Source organism: Haliaeetus albicilla, chromosome Z (genome assembly GCF_947461875.1).
Source record: "Haliaeetus albicilla chromosome Z, bHalAlb1.1, whole genome shotgun sequence".
In the NCBI taxonomy this organism is placed as follows: domain Eukaryota; kingdom Metazoa; phylum Chordata; class Aves; order Accipitriformes; family Accipitridae; genus Haliaeetus; species Haliaeetus albicilla.
Window position 1 is genome coordinate 14,430,428 of NC_091516.1, and position 16,212 is coordinate 14,446,639.

At 36.7% G+C, this 16,212-nt stretch overlaps 1 protein-coding gene across 2 annotated transcripts in view; it reads left to right on the forward strand.

The window, feature by feature from the left end:
• CERT1 (ceramide transporter 1) overlaps positions 1 to 16,212 on the forward strand; it is a 75,268-nt gene that overhangs the window by 43,238 nt on the left and 15,818 nt on the right. For both annotated transcript variants that reach the window (XM_069776218.1, XM_069776219.1), the window contains exons 4-8: positions 1,515 to 1,622; positions 2,416 to 2,554; positions 3,520 to 3,603; positions 9,128 to 9,285; positions 15,011 to 15,103. In XM_069776218.1, coding sequence (XP_069632319.1) covers positions 1,515 to 1,622; positions 2,416 to 2,554; positions 3,520 to 3,603; positions 9,128 to 9,285; positions 15,011 to 15,103 — 582 coding nt within the window. The remainder of the gene's footprint in view (positions 1 to 1,514; positions 1,623 to 2,415; positions 2,555 to 3,519; positions 3,604 to 9,127; positions 9,286 to 15,010; positions 15,104 to 16,212) is intronic.

A 16,212-nucleotide genomic window follows, 5' to 3' on the forward strand; every position in this document is an offset into this window, starting at 1 on the left:
TGCATTTTTTGGTCATATTAATTTTCCAACTCCGCTTCTACTTTCTAATCATCCTGTTTCGCTTCTGTTTCCTCAATGCTTTCTTGTCTTCTACCTCATTCTTTAAATGGGCCAAACAGAAACTGGCTCTTGGCTCCTTCTTGCTTGATTTCGCTGGATAATCTCATTCAGTCATGTTCATTCAGAAATTGTGTTGACAACTCCGGGACTCACATTTTTCTTCAGTCATACCTTCATTTCTCTAAAACTGCATTTCTCTGCCACTGCTCCTTTGTAACCCAAACATACATACTTTGTCCCACACATTGCAGTATTGTCCAAATCCTCCTGTTTTAACCAACACTTTAAACAACTTTGTCCTTTCTCTTTGCTTTTTATGCTCTTTCAGTTCATTTGCATCCTAATTTATGAGCACTCTCCTGCCTTCCCAAAGGCTATGCAGTTTCCAATTTTTCCATAAAAAGTACAACAGCTAGAACTTCATCATTGCTTCTTGTTTGTTCTATATCATTTTTGTCTCCTGTTCTCCCTTTCTCCCTGCCCCGTCTGAATTTCTATGCTACTGCAGAATTTCTTATTTCTGTCAAAAGTCCTTCACAATGTTGTCACTGTCTTGATCAAACTCATCTATTAACAGTATTTTTAATATTACTCTGAACCATCTGTTTATGTCTTACATTCTCTTTCAGGGTTTTTTCTTCTCCTTTGCCATGCACAGGCCATTTACATTAAGCTGCAGGGAAATAGTTTTCTTCCAGTTCCTCAGTATCTGCTTATGTTTGATTTGTGAGGGAAACTGTAAAACTTCTAGATCTTTTTAATGTTATTTTAATCAAGAGGTGTTTTTCTTCCATTTTTTCAGTATTTAATTAGTTATTATTGTTGTCTTCTCTCCCTTGCTTTTATTATCTCACCTTGTTTTATGTAGACTTTTGTTCGTTGTAAAAAATAATTTCAGTCTAGTATTAAGAATTTTGCTAATGAAGCCTGGAACGAGCGGAAAAAAAAACTTGATAGCAGTAATTGTCTGCTTTTCTATGATCTCTGTTTTGTTGCTTTTAAAAATGAAATGGCACTGTTTGAATGATTGGAAGGTTTGACTGAACCATGTTAATCCCCTGATTAATTGTGGAGTACTACAGGTTTTTGAATGCTGTGTGAAAATTGCTTCGCAGGGATTACATAAACCAAAATAATGGAACATTGTCCCTTCTTTGAACCCTTAAATATATGTTGCCTTGTTCATTTGGGGGCACATAATAGGTAATAGATAACTAATAGATAACTAATTTTTTACAGATCATTATGATAACAAAAAATAGATTCATAGTAACTTTACAGATGCTGCATCAGCATCTTAAATATGCAGGCACAATTTGAGTTAAGCCCCTGCTGCTTCCTGACAAGAAAACAAATGGACTGGTTTCAGAGGAAACAACATTAATCTTGCTTTCATGATTTCTTTTTTATTAAAAGCCTCAGCACTCCAGTTTTGTGTGTGGTTTGTTTTTTAGACTGAATCTGGCTATGGATCAGAGTCAAGTTTACGACGCCATGGCTCCATGGTGTCTCTTGTTTCTGGAGCAAGTGGATACTCTGCGACATCCACCTCTTCGTTCAAGGTTAGTGAATAACATTTTCTTAGTATTAGTGTGTAAATAACACATGCAACTGGAAAAGAAATATCTTATGTGAAAACTTATTCACACAACTGTAGAAAAAATACAAAATATTTGGTTTACTATAAGTGTTAGAAATTCGTCATATGATAAATAGATCATACAGGAAGCTCTTTCATGCCTCTGTGCAGTTGTCCCTTTTAAACTGTGGTGTCATCTTCCAATGGCAAGAAAATCAAGCCTGCGGGAGCAATTATTAACCTTTCCTAGTTTACTCCTCAGAATATCAGGGCCTCTAAGAATGAATGCTGATTCTGTGACTTAATAAATTTGATTAATACTGATAGACAGATGATGGCTTTCCTTGTCTTACGCATATAAATATTTAACATATGAACTTGGATGGGCTGTACTTCTGGGAAGAGGAGCAACACAAGAAAAGGGAGTAAGGATTGGAACAAATATCTTAAACTAGAGCTGACTGTTTTCAGGCAAATAGGCATAAAGTTGGTAGCATGCAAGATTGCATTTTTAATAAGCCTTTGAATGCTCTAAAGTAGCAGATGCAGTCAAGACGAAAAATTGCGACCAGTGAACAAAATGAGTAAGGAACACTTGTATACACTGTCTTACCTCCTTCTAACACTAACAGTATTTCATAGCTGCTGATACATAAAATGTCCTTAGTGTACTGGAATTTGTTCTTCATAGCTGCAGAAGTCCACCTTTTATTTATGCATTGAACTATTCCTGAGTTTGTAGAAGTGTTTCAGGCTTTTTTCTCTTGTATTTTCAGAAGGGTCATAGCTTACGTGAGAAACTTGCAGAAATGGAAACCTTTAGAGACATCTTGTGTAGACAAGTCGATACTTTACAGAAGTACTTTGATGCCTGTGCAGATGCGGTTTCCAAAGATGAACTGGAGAGGGATAAAGGTAAAATTGTAACTGAAAACTATTATCTCTGTAGAATGTAGCTTTTTATGCAGTAGCAGCCCTCAAAATAGTTACTATAGCACTTGATGCCATATAAATAAAATAATGTATCTTACATTTACTCTTTAGTATAGGGATCAATCTTAGATATTTCTGCCTAAATAGTGTTAACTATTTTCACTTCAGAAGTTGGATTCCCATAAAAATCTGCTTAATTTTAATATTAAGCTGTAGCTGTCAACTGTAGCAAAGAAATGCTCTTTTAAGCGTTCGATGTTATAGAACAATAATTGTTTAGCCTCATAAGATAAATTCAAGTTAGTTTATCGCCATGTCTCTTACCTGTTATTTTGAAAAGCCAATAGGATATTAGTTTCATTAGCAGCAATACTTTATTTTAAAAAGGCAAAGGTGCTGCTGTAATGAATGCTCCTAAGATGTATTGGCTGGCACTAAGTGCACACTGGAGGCCCTAGTAGACTTGGGTGTGGATGCCTACATGTATCTGAATTGCTCTTCTCATAGCACAGCTTGTTCTTGTATCCATGCATTTATATTCATCCCTGAGTTTGTTCTGGCAGCCTGAAACTTTTGGTAGTAAGAAAACAGTAGACAAGTACAATTCCATGTCTATGCAGACTTTCTAGTGTAGAAGGGTAGATAGTTGCTGAATTGTGGCTCCCTGCTTATCCAGTTGTAACACCAGAATAATGTTGTTCTTACCATAGAATCAAGTGCTAAGCTTCAACACTGAGCAAATGTTAGTCTCCTGATGGTTTCTGATAGTAATGTTGATGGTGGTCAAAAAAAAAAAGGGGGTGGGGTGGTGGTGGTTCATGACTGTTTTTATAGGAAAAAAAATCTTAAATGCTGCTTAGCCGTGAAGATGCTCTTAATCCTTTCTTGCACACTAAAGAATTGGAAAAGCTTTCTCACTCCCATAACACACTCTTTCTCTAATTTAGTGGTGGAGGATGATGAAGATGATTTCCCTACAATGCGTTCTGATGGGGATTTTTTACATAATAGTAACAGCAGTAAGGAAAAATGTAAGTGTCCCAACTTTTTCACTGAAAATTCATATGAATGGTATGATAAGCCTGATACAGGATGGATATTTATGCTCTTTTCTAAGAAGATGGCAAGAACAGTTATTTAAATGTATGCGACAGGAAGTTCTTATTCATGTTATCATTCATTTGCTGCTTTTCATGATTCTCTGAGGTATTCTTAATTCACAAAAGTATTGATGCAAGCTTGTCAAGCTGGAATTTCCTATTCTGTGTCCAAAGCCATTTTCACTACAAAATTCTGTTGAAACAGCTGCATCATTCAGACAGTGGGAACTGAGATTTGTAATAGGTAATTGCAGTTTTTTCTTGCAAGTGTTACCTGCTTTAACAGGAGTGTGGTGGAGCACAATGCTTTTCCAGTTAGGTATGTCCCAGTATGGATTTTCCAAGTTCTATGGCTATGTAATAGTTAAGTCAACGCTGTTACTGATTCTCACTCATGATTATTTTAGCACTTTTTTGCTGTTATTTTCCGTTGTTATGATGAACAGAATTCTGATTTTTATTCTTGCCTTAAATGCTCTAGTTATTGCACTCACTGCATCCATGCAGTAAATGTGAAGAACTCATGCAAGTCTTGCTGTTCTAGAAATCTCATACTTCTGGCCTGGCAGAAGTTGTGTATGCATTTAAAATATATTTGCGTTCTTCTTAGACTTTCTCTTGTTTCCTGACTGAAATATTTTAGTGTTTACATTCCCTAGATGTAGACAATTCAGTTAGTCCTAAGGTATTTCTTAGACTTTGATTCACAAAACTTTGAAGTTGCACTACTTCCAGTTTCAAATCTGATGGAATTTCCCAAAGTGCTCATCAAAAGTGTTTTTAAAAATGTGAACACTTTCATCAAGAACCTGGAAAACATATGGGCAAAATAAGTATTTTCTGTTTCTTCCGTTTTCTTTTTAAATGGCTGTTGTCCCCATGTTACATCTTTCCTGGCTGTATTTAGGTGCTCTTTATAGAGTATAACCAAAACTGTTACGAGGAAAGAGAAAAGGAAATAGAAGGAGCTTTCAGGATACTTCCAGAATTCATCAAATGAGTAGATTTTTTTCAATTATATAAAGTGTTTTCTCTACTAGAGGATTAATCCTAATGCTGATTTCAGAGGTTAAGTAGCATATCACTCTGAAGTTTTGAATAAATCTTTCTTGCCTGTTATCAGCAAAGATGAGCAAGTTTGCAACGCTCCCTGTAAGCTGGTGCACAGTTCCACTAACCCTATTGTGTACATTTTTTGAGGATTGTTAAGTCAGATCAAATACCAGAAAACTGAAAAGGCCTTCTTTAAAAAAAGTGAAGTGAGAATTTAATTTTACTGTATGATTCATTTTGCAAGAGGTGTCTTTGTCAAACTTAATTTTTGTAGGATTATGTAGGAGTTTCAGCTTAATTTACCTTTAGAACATTTATTCATATCTGCATTTTTCTGTTGTATCTACTATATATACACATATGATACGGGGAATGTCATTAGGAAGGTCTGTATTTTTAGTACATCTGGTCATCTTTGAATATTTAAATGCAAAGTAAGTGACTTCTTTTTTTTTTGTCACCTGTTTAACAGCAATTTGATACCGATATTCATCTTGTAAAAAGTTCTGTATCAAGTCTTTGGGAACTTACATGCTAAGAAATTGCTGTGTATTATGGGTACCTGTATATAAACTCAATTACTATAGTTCACTATAGAAAACAATTTCTGCAACCCCTTGATTTTTGCAGCACTTCTAATTCCAGTTGTTATGATTCTTGACTCCATTAAATCTACTTTCTGTCAATGATTTCTATGGAAAGGTTCATCTCCATTTTAGTTTTTATGTGCCTCAGTTTGATTTCTAAGGGCTAAATTCATTAAATATTCAATAGCTGAGTGCTGCAAAGCTTGATTAGAAATTAAAAATTAGAGTCTCTGCTCTAAAGTGGAATCATAAGTCATAAGTGATGCAGTGGGGGAAGTAGATGTCTTAGGTTGAGACAGACATGCCCATGTATTGGGCAGAAAACTACTCAGACTAACTGATAATGAAAGATATGTCTTCAATTCACCCTTTTCTAAAGCTTAGCCTCAGAGCAGCTGTTAAGATTCTTTGGTTTCTCAAACTTCTTGAAATCTCTGTGCAGTCCTGGAAGGGCTGGAACAATCTTTTTAACTGTAGCTCAGAAGTGGTTGTCCATTTATTCCGGAGCTGTTCTGCAGTCAGTGCTCCAGGAAGTGAGAAGCATGGGTTCAACCTCTTATTTAGCCTACTCTGGTAAGAAGGAGTGTTTAAGCCTACTGTTCAAACCACTAGCACACCAATCTAATGCTCAGATCGTTAGATTTAAGACTGACTGAAAGGACCGTATTCACCTTGTCTTTTGAAATTTGTTCTCTTCTGCACCTTCCCTGGGTGGGAGGAGAAAGTTAATGTGACTGTAGAGATTTGTTTATTATGAAGATGTTTTGGATAGGGAGCCTTTTTCTTTTCTGTGTTCTCTAGGATCTTTGAGTGAAGAGCTAGGAAGAGTACTATTAAGGTATTTAAATTTTTTGCTCACTTCCAATTAAAAAAATCTGCTAACTGAAACAATGATCATTTGTATAAAACACCAACAGGGAGTCTGGCTGATGCATATTTACCCATTAGGATCTTACATTCTAAGAATGTAGAATCTTGATAAGGGAGTGTTCCCATCCATCGGCTCAGGAAAATGAGTGTATTTGGATTTAAATTATGTAAGAGTAGGAAGAGCAGGGGAAACCTGCTTAAGGAACCTCTTTGAAGATGGAAGGTGGTTTTGTAGTGGAACTATAAAGATGGAAATGTACAGAGGCTGAAGGAGAGAAATTTGATGTAAAACACAGTGGGATTTATGCTGGAATTTTTTGCTTTGAATGGAGGATATTCACCAACACATTGCTGAATAATGGGGTTGTTCTTAGAGGAAAACCAATCATATTGATCCTACTGCTATTCACAGAAGATCAACAGCAGTAGTATTAAAATAATTTTCTGTTTCACTAGGAACTCGATTGATCAAACACATGATGTTTGGGACATCTGAGAAAGTGTTACAAACAATCTTAGGAACAAGAAGGGAAAACTTGACCTATCCTAACAGACACAGATGTGTAGGAGAGAAAGGCTAAAGAGCTATTGAAAGCTAAAGCATGATATGAAGAATCCTTTATATGAAAGGCAAGAGAAAACAAATCAGAAATAAAGCAAAATGCTTAAAAGACAGGATAATTAAAAAGAAAACACTTGGAAGATGTTGAAATTGAAGTTAAAGTAGGAGAAAAAACATCCTGCTGCTTTTTTCAGTTGGCTGCATGCAGTTTGATCACCCAGCTAGAAGAGCAGTTGCAGTGGTTAAGAACAATTTCCTATTAGCCTTTACTTTGAACCATACAGATCTCCTGATGCCAGATTTCATTTTGAAATGCTTAGTCTGTAGCTGACATGAAAAAAGGCATAAAAAAAAGAACAGGCTCTCCAAATAAATACTTCTAATGTGCTGAAGCTCAACTGTTACTGAGACGAGGCTTGATACCATCTTCTGACATCTTCCAGGACGGCAAATGTCTCCTATGATTAGGAATGAATCAGAATACTCCTATCTGTTGTAAGGAATCTCTTGAGTGACCATCTCTGCAAAGAAACAGGTGTTGCATCTTTTTGCAACAAGTTTGGGTTTGCCTGGAAGTATAATGGCTAAAAGGAACTATGGACGCTTACTTTAAAACTGCAAGCTCTGCATGTATCACTGCTACTTTGAGACTAGTCATTAAAGAATGACTTAGAATATATGATGACTGAAACTGTATGGAAGTATTAATGAGCTGTAGCTGAGACCCAAAGATATCCAGGAATAAAAGCTGGCTTTTTTTCCAGGAAATGAGGCTGCCTTGATGTATCTCCCTTACAATCTAACATAGAGATTTCTGAAATTATTTTATAGTGTTGTAGCCAATGATAGTTTCTTCAGCATGTCTAGCATGTTGCATAATTAAGAGAGAAAAATCACATCTGTATGTGTAATAGCTGTGCTGGTAAACCTGCACATGAACACAGATTATTAGTATAAACTGTGTTTTTCAGTTATGAAGTAGTATGGGTGAAGCTCTTGTGTAATTTTCATTATTCTCAGTGAATCCACTGCATCGCCTCCTTGCCAGCTTATACCACTTTCAGTCTCAGCCTCCTCCGTGTTCCCTCTGCAGCTGTTAGGAGGAGGGAGAGTTGCTATGCTCATTATTGTTTCTGAAACAGATTTTTCTTTCTCTTTTCTTTTTGTCCAGCCCCCATCATCTTTACCTTTTAGGGAGTATTCTTGATTAACATGAAACAAAAAATAAGCTGTATTCTACCGTAGTATGTATGCTTATTGGGATATTTGAATTAGTGTGTAGCCTGTGATCATCTCTTTGAAAAATAGTTTGATTCCTTCTGAGAGGAGGGTGTATAAAAACTCTAGAGACTTAATCCATTGCTTGAGATCATGTGATGACTGCTTTCTGTTCCAGAAGTGTAGATACTGTGCTCTACCATTAGAGAACAGCAACTGCATTTCTCTTCCCTACAAGAACTGAACTGCTTGAAAGCTCTGCTTTGCCCTGGCAGACAGATACTGGTTAAACTTACACAAATATTTATTTGTACTTTTTAAACCATAACAGTGGCATGTTGACAAACTGACAGATTGGGGGGAAGAAGCGATATCCAGCTAGGTGATAAGTCATTAGCTTGCCCCATGGCATAGCAGGAGTTACTTTAACTTGATGGGCTCTGTCAGCTTCAACATGAGTGTTACTTCTGCTTTCTAATATTTTCTGACATTAATGTGTAGTGTTTGATTTGTTATTATGTCAACCTACATACGAGTTTCACATATAATAGGTACTTTTTTTGTCACACATTTTAAATGACTTGTTTAAATAGCCTTAGCAACAGATGGCTTGGTTGACAGCATGAAGTAGTTGTTGGAACTGCAAAACCCACAGTTCTTGATAATTCAACACATGTGATACTTTTATCTTATATCATACCTTCTTACTTTGAGGTTTTTAAATCTATAATTACCTGCCTAAAGTAACCTTGAATGTTACATTTTGGGTTTGATTGCGTTTTGAAATTGTTCCTTTCTTAATGCTGTATCAGATATGTTTTAAGGTTGCTCTGTGTTAATTAGGCCACACTTCAAGCTGTCAAACTGCTATTGTTACAAAGTATTACCACTCCCTCCACCCACATGATTTGCAGGGTAATACACCATTACAAGCAGACTTGAAATGCAGTATAGCAAGATGAAGCTGAAGGGATGTGTTCCTCCTTTTGAATCTCTTTCCTTATCCTGTGGATAGCTGAAAATTATTAGCACTTTTGATTTTTATTTTTAAATTAAGTTTCTAGCCTGTCTGTTTTCTTCAAACAGTTGTAATATAAAGCATACATGTAAAATGCTTGTTTGAGTGAAAGGCAGCTATCAGTGAATGATTCATGTTTGTTTTTAGTGTTTCCTCATGTGACACCCAAAGGAATTAATGGCATAGACTTTAAAGGAGAAGCTATAACTTTCAAGGCAACCACTGCTGGAATCCTTGCTACACTCTCTCATTGTATTGAACTCATGGTAAAACGTGAAGAAAGCTGGCAAAAAAGGCTAGATAAGGTAAGATCATTTTCCTTTACTTTTGGGGAAAAAAAAGTTTCTTTAGCATGAAATTGAAATTTCAAATGAGCTGTTAACTTTTTTTATTCCAGGAATTGCTTTTATTTTTATGTACAGCATTTATTAATTTTAGATTCTTTCAGTATTACTCCTATAAAACATTAAAGCCTCATCCTGATTGGTGATACAGTAACATTATTCATCAGTCTTTCTCTTCCCAGCCCTTGTTCAGATAGTAGTCCTATATTTTTTATATTTATAGAGAACCTGATAGTATTCCAGAGCAGCAAGTATATTGCTTGCAGCCTTCTGAAAGAGACCTAATTATCCATGCTTGCAAAATGATGTGCAAATCTCTGAAATGTTTTAATTGTGGTAAAGAGATGGTGACAATACTGAGGAGAACAACCAGTTCTAACTTCAAATGTCTCTTTAAGATACCATTATTTCACTTTCCTTTAGGAGATTGAAGAGATTAAATCATATTTTATAGTAATCGGTTAAATTTTTTAGGCATGTGGTATTAGAATATCTGTTATTCTAATGGCAGTGATAGTTCATGCTAAGCCTACTCAACCACTATAGCAACTTGAAAGGAGCAGTGTCTTTTCTCATGAGATGTGGTGGAGGCATGGCTAGGTTGTACTTCAGGCTTTGATTTCTAGAATCCTGCCATCACTGACTGGTGTCCTGTGCAGTCATTTAGCTGTCGTCTCTTGTTTTTCATTTAATGTGTTTCCCTGTGGTGCATATCACACATCAAAACTTATACCACTAAAACATATGGAGTACGATTCAAAGAATGAATGCATTCAGACAAAATACATCTGTGTTTGAATCCTTGCCCCTGTCTCCTGGTCATTTTTGTCCATATGTCAAAGGCCTGGCCCTGTCTAACTGTATTGCGACTTCTGTCAACATTTAATTTGTTACTGCTTCATCAAAGTAGTTAAAGGACTTACTGTAGATCCAAGATTTGAAGCTTGTTCATAGGATCATAAGGTAATTCAGGTTGGACTAGAGACCTCAAGAGGTCTCTCTCTTTCAAACCTTCTGCTTAAAGGAAGGACAGTTTGAGATCAGACAAGATTGCTCAGGACTTTATCAAGTCTGGTTTCAGGCCTCCAAGGCCAGAGACTGCACATCTTTTCTGGGCAGCCTGTTGTGCTGTGCAACTGTTGCTATAGTGGAAAAGTTTTTCCTTATATCCAGTTGGAGTAACTCTTATTCTAGTATCTGCCTATTATTTTTCATGCTTCAACTGTAGACTGCTCTGAAGAGTCTGTATCAGTTTCTTTATTACTTTCTTGGAGGTATTGGAAGGCTACTACGAGGTCCCCCCAGAAAAGCCTTCTCTTCTCCAGGCTGAGCAAACACAGTTCACTCTTGTTGATCAGACTTGGCTTAGAGCATGGACAAAGTGAATTTTTCTTGTCCCTAGGTTAGTATATGTTACTACAGAACAATATGTTAATACAGAATGTCAATTCATTTAGATTAGTTATTTGTCATTCTTCTCTTCTTCTTTGGACTATTTTTAAAGCACTTGTTTTCAGCTGCAAGTGGTTAACAAGTTCAAACCTAAATTTCACTTCGGGTCTCATGTGACTGATACCTCATACAGCATGAGTAAATGCATTTTAAAGGAAGGTCACAAGCTTATTTGGACTTGTTTTTCCAGAAATTAAAATAGCAAAAGCTTCTAAAACTTTGGAGGTTTTAAGTTTCTCTGCTTTGGTAGACTTGCAACTTTGTTAAAGTCACATTTGTCAATGAAATTTTCTGGGGTTTACAGCACGCTCAATGTACTTTAATTCTAATACACAAAACACTTTAATTTTAATATAAAATAATTACTTTTTATATGTATTCCTCTAACTCCTAGCCTTTTGGAAGAGGATATTTTCATTGAATTAAGTAATGCAGAATTGTGGTGGACTAGCCTTGGCTAATAGCCAAATGCCCACCCAGCTGCTAACCACCCATCCAGCAGGATTAGGGGAAAAAATAGGATGAGAAAGCTCATGGGTCAAGAGACAGGGAGATTGCTTATGGGTTCTTGTCATGGCAGAATGTTCTTGACTTGGGGAAAATCAATTTGTTGCTGATCTAAAATAGACCAAGTTAATGGGAAACAAAAACCCAAACACTAAAACAGCTTTCCTCCCCATAGCCCAAGCTCAACTTCACTCCCTCACTGTAGGCCCCTCTACCCACTGCTTGCGAGGCCCAAGCAGTGTGGGGTGAGGAATGGGGGGGTTGCAGTGAGTCCAAAACACTCAATCTCTACCACTCCTTCCTCCTCACACTTTTTCCCTGTTCCAGCACAGGTCTTCTCCATGGGTGGCAGTCCTCTGGGAAAAATCTGCTCCAGTGTGGGTCCTCCAGGGGACACAGTTCCTTCAGGAAATGGTCCTCTGCTCTGGCATGTGGTCCTCCATGGGTTGCAGTGTGGATTTGTTCTCTGCCCTGGAGCTGCTGCTCCTCCTCTTCTGGCTTTGGCATCTCCACTGTTGTTTCTCACTTCTTATTTCCCTTTCCTCTTTCCCTGGGATGTTTTTTGCTCTTAAATACATTCTCAGAGAAGTGCCACACACATGGTGGATGGGCTCAGCTCTGTCCTGCAGTGGGGTCTGTTTTGGAGCTGGCTAGAGCCACCTGTGTTTAACATGGGGCAGCCCCTGGCCTCCTCCCACAAAGGCTACCCCTGCAGTCAGTCCTCCATGACCAACACCCTGACACCTACACCCTTAAAGACAGCAGTTGACTGTGTTCAGACCTCTGCTAACACTACTCCACTTCAGCTGTAGTTTTTTGAGCTTTTGTTTTTCTTTTATCTTGTTTTAGTGGTTAAACATGGCTTTATTAAGAGTATCTTCTATATAACTATGGGCCTGAGAAAAAAACATTGCTCTGTCATCTGATAAATATATGTGGGAGGAGAATGGTGTTGATCTTTGTACTTTTGGCTTTCTTAGATGTGTCAACTGCTCTGAAAAGGAAGTAAATACTGTGAGATGATAAAGTTCAGAATACCTTCTCTAAGAGAGATTGGAGGGGAAAATTACATGAAATTGGGCAGCTCTTTGTGTTCTAGCTGGGAGGGGTTTAGAGCTTTTTTAAGTCTATCCAGTGCCTGTAAAAAACCATCTAGCAGAGTTGAAAGGGGCAGCATCAAGTTTGTCCTTTGTGTGTCAGCAGATTTATGCCGCTGGCTCTGTATTGTTGCAGGTTTGTCACAGGAAGAATAAGATCTCTGTCAGTAGCTAAAATCAATGAGTGTTTTACAAGTAGCATAAGTACCACTGTAATACAGCTCATGCTCCTTTCCTATCCAGCCTCCTCACTCCACTAGCTTCAGAACTACTTTAACTTAACAGCAACACACAAAGGTGATTAGTAAAAGTCCCTCTACCTCACAAAATTATACAACCTTGATCTTGTAGAGGGCTAGCTTAACCTAAAGATGCAGGATAGATTTGTCTGCTGAACTTGAAGCAAATATGTTTCAAAATTATAGCTGTCCTAAAAAATTTCTCGTATTAAAAAAGCTCAATTTCAGTAGAGTTTGAATCTGGAGGTAACTACAGTTTGACTAGAGATGAGTACGGTGTTATATAGTGAGTATCTTTATAATCCCCCCTTTTTTAATAAAATAAAGGGGCTTAAGTTAACATTCTGAAGGTTGGAAACAATTTCTAAACCTTTGAAAACAAGAAATTATTATAAAAACATGTTTTAATTTTTAAGGAGACTGATATAATGCACTTAATGATTGTAATTTTAGAATTCTATATTTAGTTTTCTTTCTGCTACCAAAACAGGCAGATGGCCAGAATAAAATTGATACAAAAACATGTATTATCTAAAGGTAATTGTAGTTACAGCTTTGCTTTCAACCTTTTCTCCTTAGCTGTTAAGATCTTGAGCTTGACTTTTTATTTTTCCAGTGGAGTATATTTTTCAGTATGAGCCTCTTGAATGTATTTTAAAATAGACTTTTCTTAAAATGGATAAACAAGGAAAGGTTTTAATCTCTAGTATTTGGTCCATTGTTTTATTTGCAACAAAATCCTTGTGATGATGCTTTTTATGTTGTCTTGACTACAGCAACATTTTTCTCTTCTTGTTTCCTTTGGTCTTACTAATTGTTGTTAATGAGCAAACTTATCTTCTGAACATTAAAATTTACCTTAGGATTAACATGTTTAGGTAGCTTATTTTGCTCACCTTTGACAATTGTAACTTAAATGTCTCATTGAATTTTACAGAGTTTTAATACACCAGTAATTTTTCTGCTGTGCCGTCAAACAGTTTCCCAATTTCTGCCTTATTTAATGTTGTTGCCAAGAGAAGCTGGCAGATTTGGAGAGCTGTCTTTTGACACATGTGAATTACCACTAATTTGCAGATTGAAGTACAGAAAGTGTGGTGATTTGGGGCGAGTGGGAGGAGTTGTTTTGCGGTTTTGTTTTGTTTTCATTCCAAGTGTTCTGGTAAAACTTCTGTTTTTTCTCTCAATGACTTATACTCAAGTCATGCTTTATGCATCTTCAGGACTCTCCGATTACTTTCAAAAAAGATAAACTTGCAAAATTTTGTGAAACAAAAGTGTTAGCAGCTATTGCCTCTTTGCGATTGTTTCAGGAGGGAAAAGCCTGTGTTCACAGATGAAGACAATAGTCTCTTCATTTAAGTGCTGCTTTTTTTCCGAAGAATTTTCCTGTGGAAAACTGTACTACTTTGTTTTACATCAAAACTGTTGCTTTACTTTTCAAACTTTTCTTTAGAAACTGGAAAATGTGTTCCAGACTGAATGTTACCACCAAATTCCCCGTTGATAAACTCAGCCTTTCAGTATTGCTTAAGGATTTTCCACTGAATCTGTAAAGTTCAAAGTGGGTCGCTGAATAATTGTACTCATATCTGCAAGAAGTAGTGTATGGTGTCCTGTTGTCACCTGTAAGACTTTCTTCCACCTGAAGTGATTCTGAAAGGGGACAGAGAAACATCTTGTGTATTAAAGCTGAATTCTGCAAGAATTTTAGAAGTATTTGTAGCTTTTTCACTGGGAATACCTGGCAGTACATAGAATTTGCAGAGGAAGTATTAGACTTAATCTGATTCTGGCATTACTACTCTTCTAGTCAAAATACAATGATACAGACATCAGTGGCTCTAGTACAGTCACACACCTTATTATGGGAGAACGATGTTGAGTTGTTAGTCTCTGCATGGAGTTTACAATGAGTCATGATGATCCTATGCCAGCTAATTATAGTTACAAACTTACATGCTGTGACTCATTAGTATCTCACCACATTCAACAAGTTAGCTTTTTACCAACCTTACTTTTCACCCTTTGTTATCACTGCCCAAGCATCTGTGTCACGGAGGTTTATATAAGCTGTCAGTCAGATACAAAGTCTGACCCTCAGTGAACCATGAGTAGCTATGCTTAAACTAGATAACAGTTTTTGCTCGCTGATCTACCTTCTTCCACATGACTGAAAGAAGGTATCCTCAAGGTAGCTAGCTCCCCAAGCTTTGTATTATACATGCATGTATATCGTCACATATAGTGCATACATGCAAATAAATTCAGAAAATCAGCAGCTTTGCAGTTGTTACTTGGAAAAAGCTACACTGGTCATTCCATTTATTGGCATGTTGACTGTTATATCAATTCATTCTTACTGCATCAAATGATCATGTAATTTTACAGGAGATAGAGAAAAGGAGAAGAATTGAAGAAGCATACAAAAATGCTGTGACAGAACTGAAGAAAAAGTCCCACTTTGGAGGGCCGGACTATGAGGTACAAATTCTGCTTCTGAAATTTTTAAAAATGCTATGACCTTAAAAGATTAGTTTGTTCCTCAAAATGGGGAAAGGGGTGTGTGTAAATCAAGGTCTTTGGCTTCTGCAAGTGTGGTCATGCTCCTTTTATTCTACCTTGGAAAATGAAACTGTATGAAGAATGTCAGTCCTTAATGTTTTGAGAATGGAAGTCTGTCTTCACCTCAGGCTTCCATGTTCTGCTTTTGTCTAAAGCATTTTGCTTACAGATATTTCTGCTGGTTTTTGATTATTTTTCTTGCACATTTGAAATTGCTTTTATGCAATGGTTTTCTACTTTCCTGTTCTAATGGTTTAGCTGTGTAGATATGTAAAGCAAATATGAAAACCCTCACTGCAGAGGCAGTCCTAGAATCTGAAATTTAACTTGAATTGATTTTTAACTTGTCACTGCCACTTGAAATTTCATGTTGACAAATACAGTGATTTTAGGTTCCTTTCATCTGTTAAGTTGCATATTTCAGCAGCTTCCTTCTCAGTGAGGTATTTAGTCAAGGTCTAAGATGCTTAAACCACCTTGTGAAGAATAATGTAAGCTAATGCGCCTATAATGCAGTTTGCATAATTTTTAAAGAACTTGACCCTTTCATGTACATTAAACAAACATATTCCTACTTACAAGTCATAGTCTGAGAAACAGTACTAATACGTTGAAATATTAAAAAGATACTTGAGCTTAGGTTCTTCATTGTGACTGAGGTATACACTGCAAAATAAAAAGATGGATAGGAAGTTGGACTTTGTCTACCTGGTTATAAACCCAGCTGCTTCTCCCAGCTATCCCTGTTGTAGTTTTTTGAAATTGGCTGCACCAGCTTGTTTTACAATACAGTAAAAACAGTAAATCTAATTTCTGAAATTACCATTTTACTTAGACTCAAGTTTTAATAGTTGACTCAACTCTACCTGCTGTTATAACAGTGTTAAACTGTTCTTTCCAAGAATTTTCAGTAGAGATTCCCATAATTTTGTCTTCTCTTGTTAAGTTTTGAGCACATATCTGAAATCTGCCCTAAGGCACTGGAATACTTGGAAGGAGTCTAACTACACAATTATGTCAGTGTGCTT